This window comes from Gracilinanus agilis, chromosome 1, assembly GCF_016433145.1.
Source record: "Gracilinanus agilis isolate LMUSP501 chromosome 1, AgileGrace, whole genome shotgun sequence".
NCBI lineage: Eukaryota > Metazoa > Chordata > Mammalia > Didelphimorphia > Didelphidae > Gracilinanus > Gracilinanus agilis.
The window spans coordinates 780,042,620-780,063,451 of record NC_058130.1 but is presented as its reverse complement, the minus strand read 5'-3'; the positions used below and the strand labels follow the sequence as shown (position 1 = coordinate 780,063,451).

General features: G+C 49.8%; 2 protein-coding genes across 2 annotated transcripts in view; one reads left to right on the top strand and one right to left on the bottom strand.

The window, feature by feature from the left end:
- GNAZ (G protein subunit alpha z) overlaps nucleotides 1-1,998 on the bottom strand; it is a 61,325-nt gene extending 59,327 nt beyond the window's left edge. Inside the window, exon 1 of the mRNA XM_044674439.1 lies at nucleotides 1,276-1,998. Within this exon, the coding sequence (XP_044530374.1) occupies nucleotides 1,276-1,998 (723 nt within the window). The remainder of the gene's footprint in view (nucleotides 1-1,275) is intronic.
- Nucleotides 1-20,832, top strand: part of RSPH14 (radial spoke head 14 homolog) — a 182,434-nt gene that overhangs the window by 90,570 nt on the left and 71,032 nt on the right. The window lies entirely within an intron of this gene.

Here is a 20,832-nt window from a genome sequence, read left to right as displayed (position 1 = left end):
CTAGTGGACCCCGTGGGCCCGAGGCCAAGGCCAGAGGGATGTGTGGTGAGTGGCTCAGCTGGGATGGGCAACAAGCACGTGTGAGTGTGTGTGTGTGTGTGTGTGTGTGTGTGTGTGTGTGTGTGTGTATGGCAGGAAGGAATGCTGATCCAGATTGGAACCAGGAGATCTAGGTTGTAATCCTGGCTTTGCCTCTGATTAGCTGCATGACATCCAACAGGGTCTTTCTCCTCTGTAATCCTCAGTTTCCTCAGGTGTAAAATGAAAGCTCCAATTCTATCTAATTCCATGACTCTGAAGGCGCCCGTTCTTCAAGTCCTCAGCCTGCTCCTGACAGTCCCTCTAGGCCCTGGTAGTGGCCCCTGGGTGGATGAGAAAGCAGAGGCTGAACCTGTCTGGGCCAGAGAAGGGAGGAAGGGCGTGAAAGAGAGTCTAGCTGGGAAGCCTTCTACATCATCCTGTGGCTGCCAGGGCAGCCTTTGGAGTCAGGGCGAGCCCGGAGGCTGGCCTGTGGAGGGGAGCAGCCCGCTAGGGCTCAGAGGAGCGAAGGGAAGACCTCTGGGGCCCAAGGAGCACAAGCAAACGCAGCCAGTGAACGGGGAGAGCTCCCCGGAGGAGGAGCTCGGTTTGCCCAGATGGCCATGTTTGTGGGGCAGGTGTTCTTCCTGGGTTTGGCTGTCTTGTGTATGTAGAGGTGTGTGTTAGGAGGGGGTGAGGGGAGTGGAGCAGGCCATTTCCTGAAGTGTGGCTGACTTTGAAGCCTTTCACACGGGGGCTCTTATTACGGTATATTCCTAGCAGCCTGTTGTCCATGAGAAGAGGGTGGGGGACCCGGGCATCCGTAGGCAGCGGCCACACCCAGGCTCTCTCAGAGACTCCCAGAATCTCTCCAGACTGGAGCCTGGGAGGAAAGGCCTGGAAAGAGGCCAGTCCTTCGGGAAGCACCATTTGTGCTAGGTCGGGTGGGGACTGGTGGCATCTCTGTCTGGGCAGTCCCTGTTGAGTTTGGGGGAGGCTCTCTGCAGCCCGGATCTTCTCCTACGGCTCAGGCGCTCCCTCAGAGAATAGCCTGGGGTTTAAAACCAACGGAGACACGGACCCCTGTGGTGGAAGAACTGAGCACGGACTTCCTCTCCGAGACTCCCCCTTCTCTCTGCGCTTCCCCCACCCCACCAGGAGCCTCGGGCCGAGGGCTTGGGAGGCTCGACGGCCATCATAGAACGAGCCGCACCCCCCCCCCCCCCAGCCCACGGCGAGGCCACGCGCCGCACTTACCGTCTGGTTATCCTCGTAGAGCTTCAGGTCGTAGCCGCTGAGCTCCACGCAGAAGATTATTGCTGTGACGCCCTCGAAACAGTGAATCCATTTTTTGCGCTCTGACCTCTGACCCCCCACGTCCACCATTTTGAAGGTCAGCTCCTTGAAGGTGAACTTGTTCTCCACAATGCCGGTGGTCATGTCCCGCGAGCGCAGGATGTCCTCCACGGTGGGGATGTAGTCCAGGGCGGCGATCCTCTCGAGGTCGTTCAGGTAGTAGGCCGCGTTGTCCTCCAGGTGGTACTCGCTGGAGCGGCTGAAGCACTGCTGCACCCCGGGGTCGGCCCACAGCCGCTTCATGACCCCCAGCAGCTCGGGGGTGATCTCCCCGCGGCTCTCGGCGGGGCCTGTCAGGGCGAACAGCTGCACGGCGTCGTAGGCCCGGTCCTGGTTGTGGAACTCGATCTTGAGGGCCGCCAGGGCCCGGATGATGCGCGTCAGGGAGTCGATGGCATTGTAGACGATGAGGGGCTTGTACTCCTTGCACGCCTCCAGGTTGAAGCCCCCGCTGTGGATGATCTTCATCTGCTTGACGATGGTGCTCTTGCCCGAGTTGCTGGTGCCCAACAGGAGCAGCTTGATCTCACGGCGCTGGCGCTGGCTCTCCGAGCGCAGGTGGCGGTCAATCCTCCGGGACCGCCGGGCTGCCTCTTTGTCCTCCGAGCTTTGCCGACATCCCATGGTATAGCAGCGGGGAGCCGGCCGACGGGCAGGGAAGCTGCGATGGGCTCTGGCTCGGCCTCTCCCTCTCCTGCCTCCTCCCTTCTTCCTCTTCTTCCTTGGTGCCTGGGAGCGGGCAGCTGCAGTATCTCTGAGCCCGCGTGCCAGGTGCACCCTCTGGAAAAAGAATGTAACTCTCCGGTACCTGATGGGCCAACAGGTCTGTACCAACCGGCTCAGGCCCGGCAGGGGTGGGCAGACCTTCTCAAGGGCAGCCTCAGACACCCCGTGCCTTCACTGCCTCTCATGGTGCTCCCCTGCCTGATGAAGAAATGGTGGCACATTCCCTCTAATGACAAGCCCTGTCCCTTGTCCCCGGCCTGGCCTGAGCTCTTCTGCATAATGATGTGGCCTCCTTCGGGCCGAAGGGAAGGAGCTGCCCAGCTTGGGGTTGGCCCCTGTTTGCCTGCCTTTTCACTCTCTTTTCCCGTTGCTCTGGTGATGCTGCCGGGGCCGGCTGGAGACGTGGTACAGCCTCACGACGCTGCCACTGCTAGTTTCCTCTTCGCCCCTCCTGGCTTGGGCTGTTCCACATCAGATCTGGGCATCCTCTTTCCCCATCTGCCAAACAGAGAGAACAAGCAATGAGCCCCACAAGGAGGGATCCCACTTCCTCGGTGCCTGAATCCTCTGGCATCTCTGTCCCTGCCCAGCACCCCCGGGCACCCCCCTGCCCCCCGCGCTGCAGATAATCAGCCAAGGAAGGCGATTTCTGAGAGTTCAAGCCCGACAACCCCGACAGAAACCCAGGAACAGCTGATGTCTCCGGGCCTCGGAAATGTGTTCCCCGAACAATGGTAAATCAGATGCCCTTTTCTCTCCAGCCTGCTGTGGTGTTATTATCCAAACCCACAGGAAAACAAACAGGCTCTCGCTGTGTCCCAATTCCCTCCCAGCGAGAGCCAGCCGCCTGCCTGCCTGCCCAGCCCTGTTCTGACTGGTTCGCCTGAAGCAAAGGAGAAGCGGGAAAGGCGGAGGCTCCGAACGGCCTAGGCCTTGGCCCTGGCCTGCCCCTAGCCTGCCCCTCTGCTCCTGGTCCTTGGGTCCAGCGCTCGGCTTCCTTGGACAAGCCCCAGCATTCCAGGCAATGGCTGCCATGCTGACCTGCCTGTCCCCGAGCTTGGCCCCTCTCCCCTGCCCTTCTTCCTCCTTTGAGGAGCTTTGCTTTGGGAAGAGGAGATTGGTTTATGGAAAGCCGCTTGAGCTGGGGTTCAGCCTCGGCACTTCCCCTGCCCTTTCTGGGCTCTTTCTGCCGTGGCTTCGTGATGCTCCAAGGAGGGTGGGCCAGCTGAGATTTGTTGGCTGGTGGGTTGAACAGCACCTATTTCTAGAGCACTGTGTGCTTTATAGAGCACTTTCCTCACAGCAGGAACCCCATAGGACAGGGATGGGCAAACTCTTTAAAGAGGGGCCAAAGGAAAGGAGATGCTCCTCTGTCAGTCTGTTTCTAAGGCAGTTCTTTCGAAGTTTTATTGTATTGTATCCTCCTCATTGTATGCGTCAGATTAGGAAGAATGTCCCGCAGCAGGGGGGCTGCATGTGGCCCGTAGTTTGCCCATCACTGCCAGAAGACATTCAAATCCAACAGGCGACCAGCATACTAGTCATAAGACACTGTGCTAGGCACTGGGGCTCTCCGGAAGCTCCCACACTGGGAGGGGCAGGGGAATGGAATATCTGTCCCAGCCAGGGAGAAGATTGAGTAGAGGCTGAAGGAGAGGCCAGACAGAAGGCTCTCGGAATATTGGAGAAGGGAGAGAACATCAATTTCCTTTTTTTTTTCTTTTTTTCAAATTTAATTTCCCCTCAATTTTCCAAAACCAAACCAGCATTTCCACATACCCAAATCTTTCTATGTTTAGCTTATTTTTCTTCATTTCTGCATGATAAGTCCCGTCCACAAGTATCCCAGTCCCTCCCCACCTGATATCATCAGGGAGACCAACATGCCCATCCATGCCCATTAAGTCTGTCACGATTCACCTTTCGGCTGGCTTTCTAGAGGGAACATTTACAGTTTATTCCTCCAGCATTAATTCTGTGCCTGTGCATAGCCTTCTCCTGGTTCTACTCATCTCCCTGTTCATGATCTCATGTAGTTCTTGCCAAATTTAAAAACTAGGGCAGCTGGGTAGCTCAGTGGAGTGAGAGTCAGGCCTAGAGACGGGAGGTCCTAGGTTCAAACCCGGCCTCAGCCACTTCCCAGCTGTGTGACCCTGGGCAAGTCACTTGACCCCCATTGCCCACCCTTACCACTCTTCCACCTATGAGACAATACACCGAAGTACAAGGGTTTTTAAAAAAAAAAACAAAAAACTAATTCGTCTGTTCATTGTTTCTTATGGCACAGTAGTCTTCCATCACAAATCCTATACCGCAATTTGTTCAGCTGTTCCCCAATTGATGACCCTCCCCTCAATTTCCAGTTCTTCGCCACCACAAAGAGAACTGCTATAAATATTCAGGAACATATGGGTTCTTTTCCTCTTCCCCTGATCTCCTTGGGGAACAGACCCAGCAAGGGTATCTATCGCTGAGGCAAAGGGTATAGGCAGCTTTATGATGCTCTGGGTGTAATTCCAAATTGCTCTCCAAGGTGCTGAGACCAGTTCACAGCTCCACCAACAGTGTATCAGTGTCCCCATTTTCCGCATCCCCTCCAACATTTGTCATTCTAGTTAGTCCGATGGGCGTGAGATGGTATCTCAGAGTTGTTTTGGATCATATTTCTCTACTCAAAAGTGATGTAGAGCATTTTTTTTCATATACCTAGATATGGCTTTGGTTTCTTTATCCCCAAATTGTCCGTTCTTATCTTTTACCCACTTATCAGTTGGGAGACGGCTCCTATTCTTGTCAGTTTGACCAAGTTCTCTCTGTATTTTGGATAGGAGATGTCTATCTGAGAGGCCATCTACAAAATGTTTCCCCTGAGTTTCTCTTTTCCTTCGAATCTTGGCAGAATTTGTTTTATTTGTACACAACCTTTTGAATTTAATGTACTCCAGATTATCCGGTTTACATTTCCCAATGCTCTCCATCTTTTGTTGACTCATAAATCCATCTCCTATCCACAAATCTGATAGGCAGTAGGGAGCATTGACTTTTGGAAGGGGGCCTAAGGAGGGCTTCGTTGAAGAAGTGACCCCCTGAGCTGAACCTTGAAGGAGGATTCATTTCAATTCCCCCAAATTGAATTATATGTACAATGTGCAGGGCACTAGGGATATTCTGAAAGAGGATGATGAAGAAGGAGGCTGTTCGGGCATGGGTCGGTTTGTCCAAATGCAGAAAGAGAATGCTATGTCTGAGCACTAGCTGGCAATGAAGATGGCCTAAAAACCAGAGAATACAAAGAAGAGCAATCAAGTCTGGAGAGGGGGATCAGAGCCAGGTTATTGGGGTTTGAAAAAGGCTGGATTTTATCTTTAAGCCAATAGGTTTGCATCTGCTGAAGGTTTTTGAGCCCGAGAATAACGTGGTGAGACCTATTCCTTGGCACTTGTTTGAAGGATTACCTGGAGAGGAGAAATATTGCAATAATCCAGGCCAGGGGAGAATGAATGCCCAGATTATCATGACAGCCCTATGAGGAGGGGACAGATTTGAGAGGATGTAGAGACAAGAATTATTATCCCTATTTTACACATGAGGAAACTGAGGTTCAGAGTTCAGTTCAGATGACTTGGCCAAGGTCACACAGTGCCAGAACCAAAAGAGGTCTTTCAAATCCCAGAGTTTAGTATTATTTTCACTGTATCTTAGTGTCTCCTAGTCCATTCAACAACATGTAACATTCCCCAAAGAGGCTCCATGGGGAATCCATTTAGAACTATTAAGAAAGACAAGTACACGAATAACTACTAATACAATGTGGACTGATAATCCATGTCTATAGAGGTTCAGAGAAGAAAAGCTGCAAAGGCTTCTTGGAGGAGGGAAGATGAGTTTTTTCTTGAAGGAGGATAAATTTCAAAATAAAATGTGACATGGGTTCCAAAAGGCTGCTTACAAGTATAAGATGGGGGTGGCATTGTAGACAGCAGTTGGCCTGAAAAAGACCTGGGAGTTGTAGCGTGCCTGGAAGTTCGGTATCAGTCAGCAGTGTGATACGGTGGCCCAAAGGCTAACGGAACCTTGTTGCTGATGGGTCATTTCAGTCATGTCTGACTCTGTGACCTCATTTGGGGTTTTCTTTGCCATTTCCTTCTCTAGCACACCTTCCAGAGGCAGATAGGGTGAAGTGACTTACCCAGGGTCACATAGCTATTAAATAATGCCTGAATTCAGATTTGAACTCATGGAAATGAGTCTTCCTGACTCCAAGCCTGGCACTCTATCCACTTTACCACCTAACTGCCCCAATAGGCCCTTAGTCTATATAAAGAGAAACAATGTCTAGACTAGGGAGGTCATAATCCTGCTATCTGCTGTGTCAGACCAGATCTAAAGGACAGGGCTCTGAGCGACACATGTAAAGAGAGACATTGACCAGCTGAGAGTGTCCCAATGAGACCAACTTGGATGTCTCTCTTGGGTATCTTACCTCCGTGCTGGGCATAATATCTCCACCGGATGTATTTGTTTGTTTGTTTGCTTTTTAAACCCTTACATTCTGGTTTGGAGTCAACACTGTGTATTGGCTCCAAGACAGAAGAGTGGTAAGGGTAGGCAATGGGAGTTAAGTGACTTGCCCAGGGTCACACAGCTGGGAAGTGTCTGAGGCCAGACTTGAACCTAGGACCCCCTGTCTCTAGGCCTGGCTCTCTGTTCACTGAGCTACCCAGCTGCCCCCCTAGATGTATTTGTTGAATGGCTTTCAGTGTGTCCGATATGAGAGTCAGTTAAAGAAACTGAGGATGTTTAGACTGGAGAAGAGAAAGCTTTGGAGGACACCTTTTTAAGCCCTGGAAGGGGGAAGAAATGACCTCAGAGAGTAGAATGAGGAACAGGGAGTGGGAGCTGCGAAGAAGCTAGGATGGGTTTCATAAAGGGAGGAGCTGTTCCAAAGTGGGGCGGCCTACCTTGGGGGAGGCAGTGGGTTCCCTTTTGAGCAAAGACTAGAGCACTGTTTTGGGGGGTCTAAGAGGCCTTGAAACTTTCCACCCTGAAGAATGGGATTCTAGTTGGATGGTGGGGCACAAGAACAGATGTCAAGAAGGGAAAATATGGGACATGTTGAGTGGTTTCCTTTCCAGCCCAAGAGATAGTATTGAGCTTGTGTAGAGCCACAGACAGGGTGGGTCCTGGGGAAGATCGGTGTCAGCACATTGGGCACCCAGTCTTACAAACTGGGCTTTGGGAAAGCTACCCCCATGCTGAGGCAGTCTGCGAATCAGCACCCATTCAAAACCGTAATACCTGATGTTTACTTTTATCAGCCAGCCAGAGGACAGAGTCATTCAAAAGAGAAGACATTTAACTAAACAGCAAAGTGAATAAAGTGACAAGAAAATATTTCCCTATGCATTCACACATACCATATCACCAGCTGGAGAGGGCATCATGCAAAAAACATGACAATTGAACATGTATGGGAGAATATGTATAAGGAACATTATGGCCAGGGAATACAACTGTAGAGAGTGTCCAGAAACTTGAGTGGCCAGAGCATGTGTGGAAGACACATATTAGCATGATTCACACCTCTAAGAAGTGTCAGGGCTATTAGTGTCCTCTAGTGACATCACTATTCTTTGCTGGGTTCTGCTCTTCAATAGGCAAGGTATCTCTCTTGGGTACATTATCTCTGTGCTGGGCATCATATTTCCACTAGATGCATGGTTAAGCATCTCTGGTTTGTGGCCACTGAGTTTCTCTTTGCCACCCTTTTCTAGACTTCAACTCTTCAGATCTATCTACTAACTCTTTGCTTCTGTCTCCTAAGTGACAGAACAGCTAGGTGGCATAGTGGAGAGAGCACCAGGCCTACAGGCAGGAAGACTCAACTTTGTGAGTTCCAATCTGACCTTAGACATTTCCCAGCTATGTGACCCTGGGCAAGTCACTTCACCCTATTTGCCTCAGTTTTCTCATCTGTCAAATGAGCTGGAGAAGGAAATGGCAAACCATTCCATTATCACTACCAAGAAATCCCTCCAGAAAGGGTTATGAATAGTTGGATCCAATTGAAACAACTAAACACACTGAGTGTAGTGACAAGAAAGCCTCTCCCTGATAAGTGAGTTGAAAAGTTAGCCAGAGTGCCCCTAAGTTAAAGTTCTTTTGACTGTCAGAGTTTGGTGTTGATTCAAAGTATATTGTTCCTATCCATTTGATAGGTCTAGAAAATTCTTTGTAGCTTGGATTTAAATCCAAATTGGGTTCCACTTCCCTCAGTTTGGATGTCTCTTCTCCAAAAAAATCCCTTATAAGGGCTATATATCATTTGGGTCTTTGAAGCTTTTTCCAAGTTCCTTGTTGGCATTCATATGAAAGTGAGCTAGAATGAAAGCTGAGTAAAAAAGGCAAGGTCATTGCTTTCTAGCTCTTGACCTACATTCTTGCCTTTCTTGCACACATTTCTGTTCCCTGAGCCTCTTATGTGAAGGGGCCAAGTAGCCTGCCTTCCTTCCCCTCTCAGCCCAGTTCCTGACTTTATGGACTTCAGAATCATGCTGGGCACTTTGGTTTCTCCTCTCCTACCCTCTGGCTTTCAGCTCCCTTTTGTGGGTTCTTTATTAATGATGATGATGACAATGGCGAGGAGAAGGAAGCTGATGATGCCTTCCCCCATTAGAATGTAAGCTTCTTGAAGGCGGGGGCTGCCTTTCTTTTTGTTCTATGGATCCTCAGGGCCTAGCACAGGGCCTGGCACATGCATCCTTCATAAATGCTTGTTGTTTTCCTTCTTATATACATCTGTCAGCAACAAACAAACAACAAAACGTCTTTAGTGAAGTGTCACTCCTGTCCCCCTCCTCATATAAAGTTCCAAGGACAGGTCCTTGCATCATGAAGCTCATAGACCGAGACACCATATGTACAGAACAATACATGATGGATGAGGCCAGTGATCAAGTGGAAAGAATCTCAGACTTAGAATCCAAAGACCTGAGTTCAATTCCTGACTTAGGTAGATACTATTTTGGTGCCTTTTATCAAATCCCTTCCCCTCCGTGAGCCTCAGTTTCTTCTTCTGTAAAATGATGGAGTTGGCCTAGGAGACTCAGGGGTCTCTTCAGGCTTCTAATCTGTGGATACTTTGCATTAAAATTTGTGGTTGGGTTTAAGACCTCCTCATTGAGAGGATGCTTGGGGTGGGCAAGGGATGGTGCTGTGGTGGATCACAGAGTCTGAGCTGGAAGGAGACTTGGAGGGTATCGAGGTCAAACCTCTTATATTCTAGGTCAGTGATGGGCCAACTTTTTAAAGAGGGGGCCAAAGAAAAGGAAATGCTTCTCTGTCAGTCTGTTTCTAAGGCAACTCTTTCAAAGTTTCATTGTATTGTATCCTGCTCATTGTAGTCATCAGATTAGGAATAATATTACGGCGTCTGGATAGAACATTTCAGGGGGCTGCATCTGGTTCCCCCCCCCCTCCCGGCTGTAGTTTGTCCATCACTGTTCTAGGTGAATGAGAACGTGAGGCTCAGACAGAGAAAATAATTTCCCCCAAATTGGGAGGCCAGATTTTTCCAGATGGTGCCTTTCCAGGGCCTGGTGGGCTCCAGCTTGCCTATCAACAAGGAACACTTGCTATTGCTCATGAAGTCTACTCTCCTTGTTTGGCTGACCGTGGCCCAGCCTGCCCAGTGGGTCTTATTGCTGTCCTGGCCTTGTCTTTCTCTCCCTTTCTCCAGCTCTTTTCTTCTGCCTGGCCTCTTTGCTCAGAGCAGTTCCCAATCCTTGACATCACTGGTTCCACAATGGAGTGTCAGTCTCTGCTGGGCCTGACCTTCCCAGGGGCTGTGGCCTAGGACAGCCTGGCTCATGTCTTGGCCTGGAGTTGCCGGAGCCCCAAACAGCACTTAAGATGGGGAAGCACTTGGTCCAGTAAGATGCTGCAACTACAGGCTCTCTCTTCAATCGTCCTAAGGCAAAACCTTTCCTTTTCTGAGATCTCAGGCGGGCAGGTAACAGGAAGGGGGACATAAGATCTTGGCACCTGTAAGAAGAGTGTCGGGAGCAATAACCCTGGGAAAGAAGTGAAGGAGAAAATCTCTGGACACAACAAAAAAGAGTTTGTTTCCTGGAGAGGGTGTGCCCGGGAGGATCCTGGTCAGGGCTTCCGGAATCTTTCCTCTCCCTCCTGTGTGTCTAGCTTAACAAGGTGCTAAATTTGCTTGATGAGGTTAGCTCTTTGACACGCTACAAGCTGCTTGGCTCAGACTACTGCTGCCTTTGCTCCAGGAACAATGCCACATTGAGAATGATTGATGGCTTCACAGCCAGCTTCGTACACCTGGACTTGGACTCAGTCTTTCAGAGGGAAAACGGGGACACGGATGTCGACCTCTGTCACTCAGTGCCCTCCCTTTACCATAATCTGGCAAAGACAACGGCCCCCTTCTCAATGTTTCTAGAAAAAACACACCGGAAACCAATTGTGATGAGAGTTCCTGTTATTGTGTCTATAGCTTGCTCCGAATCAGTCACTCTTCATTTCACACTGTTCACTGGAAGGTCAGATACGGAAGCTGACGCTTCAATACTTTGGCCACCTGGGAAGACGGGACACATTGGAAAAGACCCTGATGTAAGGAAAGACTCGAGGCCCAAAGAAAAGGGGATGGGGCAGGATGAGATGGACAGCCGGTGTCATGGGGACAACGAACACGAGCCTGGAGAGACTTCTGCAGAGAGCAGAAGGCAGAAGAGTCCGGTATGCCATGGGACGTGATTGAATGGCTGGACAACAATAACAAAGCATGTGTTTGTTCGCACGTTGTCTTTCCCAGTAGATTGTAAGCTCCTCGAGGGCAGGCTCTATCTTTTGACTCCTTTCGTATCCCCGGAGTTTAGCACAGTGCCGGCACATAGTAGGCACTTAATAAATGTTTTGGATTGATCGATATCTGAGAGATGAGAGCAAGAGACAGATGGAGAGGAGAGACATACATAGAGAGACTCAGATTCAATCAATCAAGAAGCTTTTACGAAATGCCTACTATATGCCAGGCACCATCGAGCAAAAGCAAAGCAGTCCCTGTTCTTGAGGAGCTTGGAATCAATTCAGGTGAAACAACATGGGCATATACTGTTGTTGTTGGTAGTAGCCCTTTGATTTTGAAGAGGATCAATGACATCATGTGGTGTTGTCTTGACTTGGACACATGAATGGACACATATAAGTAGATACAGAATATTTACAGAATGGTTTTGGTGGGAGGGATCAAGGAAGCCTTTATATAGAAGGTAGCCCTAGAGCTGAACCTTGAAGGCATGGACTTGAGCCACGAAGGCACAAAAACCTTGAAGGTTAAGGGTTTCAAATGGTGGGGGAGGTAAAGAAGATGGGAAGGAAGATGCCTCTAGGTATGAGGCTCAGCCAGAGCAAAGGCATGGAGACTGGAGATGTTACTGTCACTCATTAAGATGGGATTTAATCTGGGTTCAGGTCCTACCTCTGATGTTTATTGACTGGGGGACTTTGGGTAGGTCATTTTCATCTCCCCGGTTTTAAATCGCCTTATCTCTAACGTGAGATGCTGAACTTAATGTTTCCTGAGACTCTCTCTTGCTTAGCTTTTGGAACCCTGATCATTAGAGTAAGAGGGGAGGCAAGAAGTTAGATAGCTTTTTTCCCTAAGAGTTTTGGAGTTGAAGAGAGGAGAGACATGGGATAGGAGGGATTAAAGAGCATTTTAAAGCTGCTTGGGCATGTTTATAGGCAGCAGGGAAGAAGCCAGTCAATAGTGACAATAAAGACAAGGGAGATAATGGGAACATTTCACTGGAGAAGATGAGAGGGAGTGAGATTGAGAGTCCATGCAGAAGGAGAGTCATCTCTTCATCAAAGGTTGGACCAAAGGAGAAGACAATGGGCGATGATGCCGAAGGGTTGGGAGATGCCGAGAAGGGCAGAAGAGGAAGCCCACAGTGAATGACTCCCATTTCCTTCTTCTAGGCTGAGTCAAAGTTCTCAGCCGTGAGGGTTGGGGCACGACTGGTATGTGAGACTAGAGAACAGAAGGCACTGGAGAATTGCTTAGAGAATCACTTGTCTTTTCTATCACTTTGGGCGGGGGGGGGGGCAGCTAGGTAGCTCAGTGGATTGAGAGCCAGACCTAGAGATGGGATCTCAGACACTTCCCAGCTGTGTGACCCTGGGCAAGTCACTTAACCTCCATTGCCTGGCCCTTACCACTCTTTTGCCTTGGAATTAATACACAGTATTGATTTTAAGATGGAAGATAAGGGTTTTTTTAAAAAGGAGAAAAATAAGCTTCGTTGGTAGTAGACCTAGTGAGCCTAGTTGTGTGAATTTCTTGAACTCTGTTTGGTAGTGGGTAAGCAGGAGTGAATAGTGTTGCGTCTAGCAAGGCATGACTTGTGATAGGAAAAGAATGCAGATTTGACCTGGTTAACCCAAGGGTTGAGACTGGAAAAGAGGAAATTCCAGACAGAATAGGGGGGATGGCCTGGGAAGGAGAAGAGGGCTAGAGAGGGTGAGGGTCACAGTGCAAGATGCAAAGTAGGTTTGAGAAGAGTGAGGTACAGGAACGAGATGGAATAATAGGAAGTTGGCACTGGATAAGGCAATTTCAGGCTCAGCCACTCAAGAGTTGGAAGGGGCAGACTTCATCTTGCCAAGTTTGCACTTGAACAAGAGAGCTTCCCAACATGTTGCCCAGTCTTTGCTAGAAGACCTCCAGTAAGGAAGGAGAATTGACTTCTTCTGTAGGGGGTTCTTCCCCGTTGGGGTGGCTCTTTTCACTAGCAAATTTCTCCTTCCACTCAGCTGGACTTGCTTCCTTGTAACTTCCCCACATTGGCCTTGGGGCCAAATGGAACAAATCTATGTCCTCGCTCTTGGGCTCCCCTTCAAACATTGGAAGTCAGCTCTCCTGGCCCCCTGAGCATCGCCCAGGTTAACTTTTCCAGATTCTTCAAGTGATCCTGTGGTGGCAGCATGAGCTCAGGGTCCTTCACCAGGCAGATCACTCCCTTCTTTCTTTCTCTTGGGCACTGTCCAGTGTTCAGTAAGCTCAGTCATCCAGAGGGATCCGATCAAGCCAGAGAACAGCAAGATCTGAGCTTCTTGGTGCCACCCAAGATAGGGTCAGCTTTCTTGGTGTTTATCACCCTTTATTGATTCAGCTGGAGCTGGCAGCTCACTGAAACCCCGAGACCAGGAACATCTTCCCATCTTATACATGTCAAGTGGGTTTTATGAATCTAGGCTTTTTAGCTCCATTAGACGTACTCCTTTAAAAACAAACAAAAACTTCTTGCCTTCCATCTTAGAATCAATCCTGTGTATTGGTTCCAAGGCAGAACCAGGCGATTGGGGTTAAGTGATTTGCCCAGGGTCACATAGCTAGGATATGTCTGAGGCTAGATTTGAACCGAGGCCCTCCTGACTCCAAGCGTGGCACTCTCTCCACCGAGCCACCTAGCTGCCCCATTAAATTTACTCAGAACAATTTAGCCCAATGTTCTCACTTGCCAACATTTTTCTCTTACTGTGCCTGTTTGGTTCTGTGTTTCAACTCTTCTCCTCAGCTTCAAGTCCCTTGAAAACTGGCTAAGCCAGCCATCTATGGCTGTATCCAAACCACTGATAAAGATGACCCTTGTTTCCATGGAGAGGAGGCCCCTCCAGGGAGCCATGTGGTTCAGAGATGGTGTGCCAAGTGCCAAGCAGTTCCTGGGCCAAGCTGTGAGCTGCAGGAACTCAGAGCAGCAGTGGGGGAAGGGCCAAGGGCAGGCTGGGAAGGTTACAGTTGGGGATACTAAGGTGGGTGGGCAGTGTTTATGACAGTAAGGGAAGAGCCAGTAAAGAGTGACAGACTGAAGGCAAAGGAGGGAGGAGCAATGATGGGGAACCACTTGCTGGAGAAATGGGAGGGGAGGGGATCTTCAGAAGCCCTGCTGTTGTCTGGAGGGGAACTGCTGGAATCTGCCTGATTCCTGGAATCCTTGGAAGACTACAAGAGCTGAGGAGCAGTTCAAGAAAGCATCATAGCATGGAGGAAAAATCTATCCCTAAGATAGGCCTGGGGAAGGGGATAAACTCCCAGCAGCCCCGAGTGTTTTCCTTAGTCACCATCTTAGGGATGGCCCTGGAGTCAGGAAGACCTTCATTCAAATCCTGTACCAGACACTTAATGTGGTCCTGGGCAAGTCATTTCCCCATTGTTTGTCTCTGTTTCCTCGACAGTAAAATAGGGATAATAATAGCATCTGTCTCCTAGGGTGATTGTGAGGATCAAGTGAGATAATATTTGTAAAGCGCCTGGCACATTTTAGTTGAATAAATCCTTCCTACTTCTCCTTCCTTCATTCCTTTCTTCCTGTCTTCTTTCATTCCTCCCTCCCTCCTCCTTGCATTTTCTGTGCTGTCTTGTATGAATTTCTGGTGAGAGTTTTAATAGCCTTCCCTCTAATGGTGTGATGTTAGACTGAATGCTCACGTGAGCACTGAGAAATCATTGCCTTTTGTTGGAGAGACTCTGGGTATGACTGCAGAGGGGCGTGTGCCCAAAAGGGATTTGGGAAGAGATCTGGTTTTCATGAAGCCAGGCCTTCTGTCAAGGGCCGTAGGTGACACATGCTCTACTGGGGAAAAGAGAAGGCTCAAAAAAGGCGGGGGGAGGACACCAGCTTGAGGAGGGTGGGATGATGGAGAAAAGGCTGAGCTGCTGAACTCTGCCAAAGAGAATGCTCTCTGGCCCTTCAAAGTCAGACCACAAATAGTTATTAGGGAACCTGAGCCCCACAAAAGTCAGGTGATGGCCAGAGAGCCCCAATCACTTGGCCAGCTTCAACAAACCACATCCCGGGCTGCTCAAGGCCCTGTGGATAGCCAGGATGCTAAGCCACCGTCAGTGACCTTTGGAAGACTGTGGCTGGGAGGGTTGCCACAAGGTCAGAGAAGGGCAAATGCCCCGGTTTGCAAAATATGGAGAGGAATGAGGTCTCCAGAGGCTAGGCTTGAGCGCTTGATTGAAGCAGTGATCTGAGAGAGCCAGCCTGGCTTCCTCCAAGAACTGGTCATGCTGGGCTCGCCTCATTCTCCTTTCCTTGTGGAGTCAGGGGATGCTGGAGCTATAGCCGATCTAGACTGGAGTGGCCCTTTAGAGCGTCTTTGTATGGCTTCCTCTGGTCTCTGGAGGAGCACCTGCCTTGGGTGAATTCTCTCTGAAGAACTTTGGTATGGATTGTAAGACATGGGAGACACTGGCACAGCACTAGCCAGCATGGCGTGCCCACATGAGAGAGGGCTCTGTGCTCTGTGGGCGAAGCGGGATGGCAGGAGCTCAAAAGAAACACGAAACGCCCGAATTAGAGACGTTGCCATCTCCAGAGTTCCCAGGGGCTATTCGTGCCCCACCTCTGGTAGAGCCTTCTGAGCTCGTGGTGGCCTGATCAGCCGCAGTTCATTGACTCTGATGTGGGGATGTCATTTTGGCCCTCTTCCGGTATGAAGGACATCAACCAACCAAGATGGGATGGAGCAAAGCACCTTTCTGAAAGGCCCTCCTGCTAGGTGTACGCAGGAGATGGAGAGACGCGGTTTAAATGGTTGGACGGGGAGGTTGGTTCAGAACTGGCCGAGCAGCCAAATCCAAAGAATGGCCCGTGCTCAATGCCATCTGGAAAAGAGGTCTCCAGTGGAGTGCCCCAGGGATCTCTGCTTGCACTCTGCTGCTGCCCATGTTTATCACTGACCTGCCAAATGATGGGTTGACTAAATTTGGGGTGATACAAAGGTGGGAGAGATAGAGCTCACACAGAGAGAACGGAGTCAGGATCGGGGCAGAGCGTTCCTCTGATTCTGTTGAGGTGAAGTTTGAGAAGGGCCAGTCCAAGTATCTGCAGCCCAAGGACAAGACGAGAGAGATGTGGCCAGCCTGGGGTTTGTCTGCTGACAGAGAATGGTGGGCTTGGGTGGGCTGCAGACTCAGTAGGATCTCATGAGAGCATAAGGCAAGCCTGGAAGAAGGGCAGGAGGCAGGCCCCAAAGGAGAGGAGGGGGAGGCCAGCCTATTACTGAGCGCTGCTTGGAGAGTTCGTTTCAGTCCCTTGAGTCCAACCCCTTATTAAGAATCTGCTATACGCGTACGGCCCTTTCTGGGCACTAACATTCCGAGAAGGCCGTTGATAATCTGGAGAAGACGGTGAGCAGGAGAGCCACAGGATCTCCTGTACCGATGGATTGAAAGAGCTGGGTGTGCTTAGTCCAGAGAAGACTTAGCAGGCCCAAAATTCACTTCCCACTCTGGTCTGTTTCCATTCCCTGCCTGGCTCTAGATTAGGTTCTAGGCTAGGGATCAAGGCTAAACCACTCCGCAGACACTGGCTGCCCTCCAGGAGTTTCCATTCTCCTGGGGGCATAGAACATGAATACATCTGAACAGGAGTTACGCCAAGGAAACAGCCTGCGATTTGGGAGTGTTTGATGGATTGTAGGGAGACAGAGAAAGGCAGCAGGCCCAAGAGAGCCAAATTCAGAGTAAGGGGCCAAAATGGCAGAGGAAGACGGAGCCTTGATGTCAGGAGACAGTTTTTATCCAAGAGAACATTGTGGGGGAACGTCAGGAGGTGGTGAGCTCTCAGGCCGAGATGATGGGGCAAAGACAAAGCTTGTCGGGTGGAGTGGGGTCCTGGGGAGGGGATTCTTGGCGAGGCACAGCCTCCCGAGATCCATCTCAGACTGAAACTCTGAAACTCTGACACTGAAGGATTCTCTGATGAGGAATGGAGCCCGCAGCACTGCAAGAGCAGGCTTTCCGCCTTCACTCACGCTCCAGTTGAATTCCCGGCACCCATGAGAATGTCGGGCCCAAAGCAGGGGGTGAATAACTGCTGGATGAAGAAGTGTTTATTGATTACTGGCAAATTCCAGGCACCTGCCTAGGGCTGTCTTCCTACCACAAGCCTGGTCACAAATTCTACCACTGAGGAAGCTTTGATCAAGCCTGGGGCTGAGCCTGTGGGCCTCAGGGGCCCAGTGCTTGTAAGATGAACAGTAAAATCCACACAGTTCAGCAATCAAATGCTTCACAGAACACAAGATGTCGGAGCTGGGAGGGCCCTGTCTTAGAACAGGGAGTGTCAGGGCGGGTGTTCTAAAGAAGGGGTATCAGGGCTTGGAGGGGCTTTAGATAGGGGGTGTCAGCTTAGTAAATAACAGAAGAAAAGTGACACAGCCAGGCTGAGTCAGAGAATTTCTGCAGGAGGCCTGGTGAAGCCTGTTGGGGGCTCGGGAAAAGGAAAGCCGTGCCATAGAGTGGATACGAGACTGGAAGTCCAGCCTGCTCTTACCACCTGTATGACCCTGGGCAAGTTCAGTCTCCCCTTGAAGCAAACGTTCTTTGTCAGTAAAATGACAAGGGCCAGGTTGGGTGACCTTGGACGCCCCTTCCAGTTCTAAAATCTGTGAAGGGCCAGAAACCTGAGCTGCAGACAGAATCAGAGAGTGCAGCAGGAGGGAAATTGGGTCTCTGTCCCAAACTGGACCAAGTTGAACTCTGGGACTCTACTATACTCTACTATATAATAGAAAGGGAGGTGGGAAGGCCAGCTGTGCTGAGAGAGGTCTCTTGTGTGAGGTGAGAAGGGCCACCCTAGCTTGGGAGAGAAGCCGTCTCCCACTCCCAGGTTCTTGGGGCTGGAGTGAAAAGTAGTATAAGTGAAAGACTGAAGGCCCAGTCTTCTCTTGGCCCCTGGAATACCTGGAGGGAAGACGGAAAACCTTCTTGGAGACAACAGATGGAGCCTTGATCCTTGAGAGACTCATGACAGGGGCAGCTTCTCACTCCATAGAAAGAGGGAAGTTTGGAGAAAGAATTAGGTTTTTTGGAGAAAAAGATCAATTTTCTTTTGGACAAGTTACATTTGAGGTAATGAAAGGACAGAGCTATGAAATGACCTGGAGCCATGGGGTGCTATTTGTTCAGCATTTAGGAGGGAGAGGATAAGGATGATGACAGCAACTCTTAAAGGGTTACAGAGTCCTTTTCATACATCATCTCTTTTGATCGTCTAAACCAGTGATTCCCAAAGTGGGCGCCACTGCCCCCTGGTGGGTGCTGCAGTGATCCAGGGAGGCAGTGATGGCCACACGTGCATTTATCTTTCCTATTAATTGCTATTAAAATTAAAAAAAATTAATTTCCAGGGGGCTAAGGAATATTTTTTTCTGGAAAGGGGGCGGGAGGCCAAAAAAGTTTGGGAACCACTGGGCTAGACAGTCTAACACCTTTAAGGCAGATACTATAGCCATTGTTATTTCTGATCAGGACCATACTTGCAAGTTCCAAGTGCAGGGGAAAGAATGCTGGGTCAAGAGCCCAAAGTCTTGAGTTAAAATCCTGACTCTGCCACTTATGGGTGATCTTAGGCAAGCCCCTTAACAGCCACGGGGCCTCAGTTTCCTTGTCTTTAAATGAGGGAATTGGACTAGAAGACCCCTAGGTTCAGTTCTAAATCTCCGGTCCTGTGATTTTATGAGTGCTCCCAAGAAGGACTGGGTTTGGCAAGGAAGAGGTGGAACAATAATTCTTCAGTCATCTTGAGTCTCTCTTCCTCAGTATTTTATAGATTGGGAAACTGGCCCAGGGAGGTTAAGGGACTTGCCCAAGTTCACACAGCAAGGGAGTAGCAGACCTGTTTGAACTCAGGTCTAGTCCAGCTGTCCAGCCGCTGGTGTGCACCATGATCAGATCATTAGGTCAGGGGCCCTGCTGTCCTGGGCAAATGCTTGAGTTGTGGGAGGAAAAAGCAAGTGTCTAAGGGCATCCTTGTTTTTGCCCTGCCCAAAGCCGACCTCTTCAGTGAAATCTTCCCTGATCACCACAACTGGAGATGATTGCTCCTCTCTGACCTGTTTGTCGGTTCCACACTCGTGGTGCTCGGCCTTTACGATGACGAGGCCGCATTTATTTGGCATCATGAATAACTGGGAGGCATTGTGGAACCGCGGAAGGAGGGCCCTGGGTTTGAATCCTGCTTGGGTGATCAATCATTGGCCAGAGCTTCAGGGTACACACATCTGTTAAGTGGAGATCATGCTATCTGTCCTGCCCATCTCCTAGGGGTGGAGCAGACAGGCATTGTCTGTATTGCTTTGATACGGCTGGTTTATGAAGTCCCCTTGGCTGGGGGAACGGTTCTTCTGGTCCTTGGCCTCATGATCTGCTCGCCACATGCAGGCCAACTCCGTCCAAGAGAACTCCAGCCTACACTGCCCCCTGCAAGACTGCCCCCTGCCTTGGAATTCCTGGAGATTGTCCGCTGGCGGCTCTCCTCATCTGTCTCCGCACTACACGTTGGCGTTCTTCCCTGCTCCTAGCGATCCATTCCCATCTCTGTGCAGCTCCATGACTCCCAGATGGGCCCCGTTCTTCATCGTGATCACCATCAACTTGCTGCCCTTCTCTGTCTCAATAGACAACTGGCATTCAAACTCAACAGGCCCAGGCCGGCACCCAGCTTCCTCTGCTAAGCTCGCCCCTTCTGAGCTTTGTGCCTCATTTATCCTTGACGTGTCCTACCTTCATGTAACCAGCTCCACCTACTTCTAGATCCAGTTAATCCCCTCATTCTGTCAACCAGAGGCAGCTCAGGGCTTTGGGGGCTAGAGCGCTGAACCTGGAGTCAGAGAGTCCCGAGTTCAAATGGACTACTTTCTGGTGGTGTGACCTTTCTAGTGGTCATTTTATCTGTTTGCTGTTTTCTGATCTGTAAAAAGGGAATAATAATGGCACCACTTGGCAGCTTGTGAGGACAAATAAGGTAATAATTTTATAGTTGTAATATTTGTCAATATTTTTAGTTGTAATAATTATAAAGTGCCTGGCATGCTTCCTGGTACACAGTGAGCACTATATAAATGCTACTTGCTACTGCTGCTGCCCCTACAGCTGCTATCATCACCACCACCACCACCACCATCACAAATACCACCACCACTCCCACCACTCCCACTACCCCTACGAAAGTCACTTCACCTCTGTGCCTCAGTTTCCTCAACTTAAAATAGGAGTGCTAATAGCAATGACCTCCTAGGGTAGTTGTGAGTCAAATGAGATAATATGGCACACAGTAGGTACTTACGAAAGGCTTTCCCCTTTCTTTCCTTCTTCTACCTTAACAACATCATTTGAGTGGATCTTTCCTTTCTCTTCCCTTTCATGACCACCACCATAGCTCAAATCTCTTGTTCTGTAGTAATAGACTTAAAAAAACCCAACCTTTACCCCCGCTTGGAATCAATACTGTGTATTGGTTTTAAGACAGAAGAACAGGGCAAGACAATGGGGGTTAAGTAAGTGACTTGCCCAGGGTCACACAGCAAGGAAATGTTTGAGACCAGATTTGAACCCAGGACCTTCTGATTCTAGCGCCTGGCTCTCAATCCATTGATCCACCTAGCTGTCCCCTATAGTAACAGACTTTTAACAGATGTCCTTCCTGGGGCTTTCCCTTTTCCAATCCATCCCCCATGGAGCCACAAAGATAACCCTTCGGAAGCACAGCTCTAGCCTTGTCATTGGGTCACACTCTTGCTAAAAAACCGTGTTGATTATTCTCTTTAGATGCTAAAACTTGGAGAATCCTTTTAGCCATTTGGGATGGAAATATTTCTAACTAGTATCACCCCAGCATCCTCCCTGCCTTCTCAGAG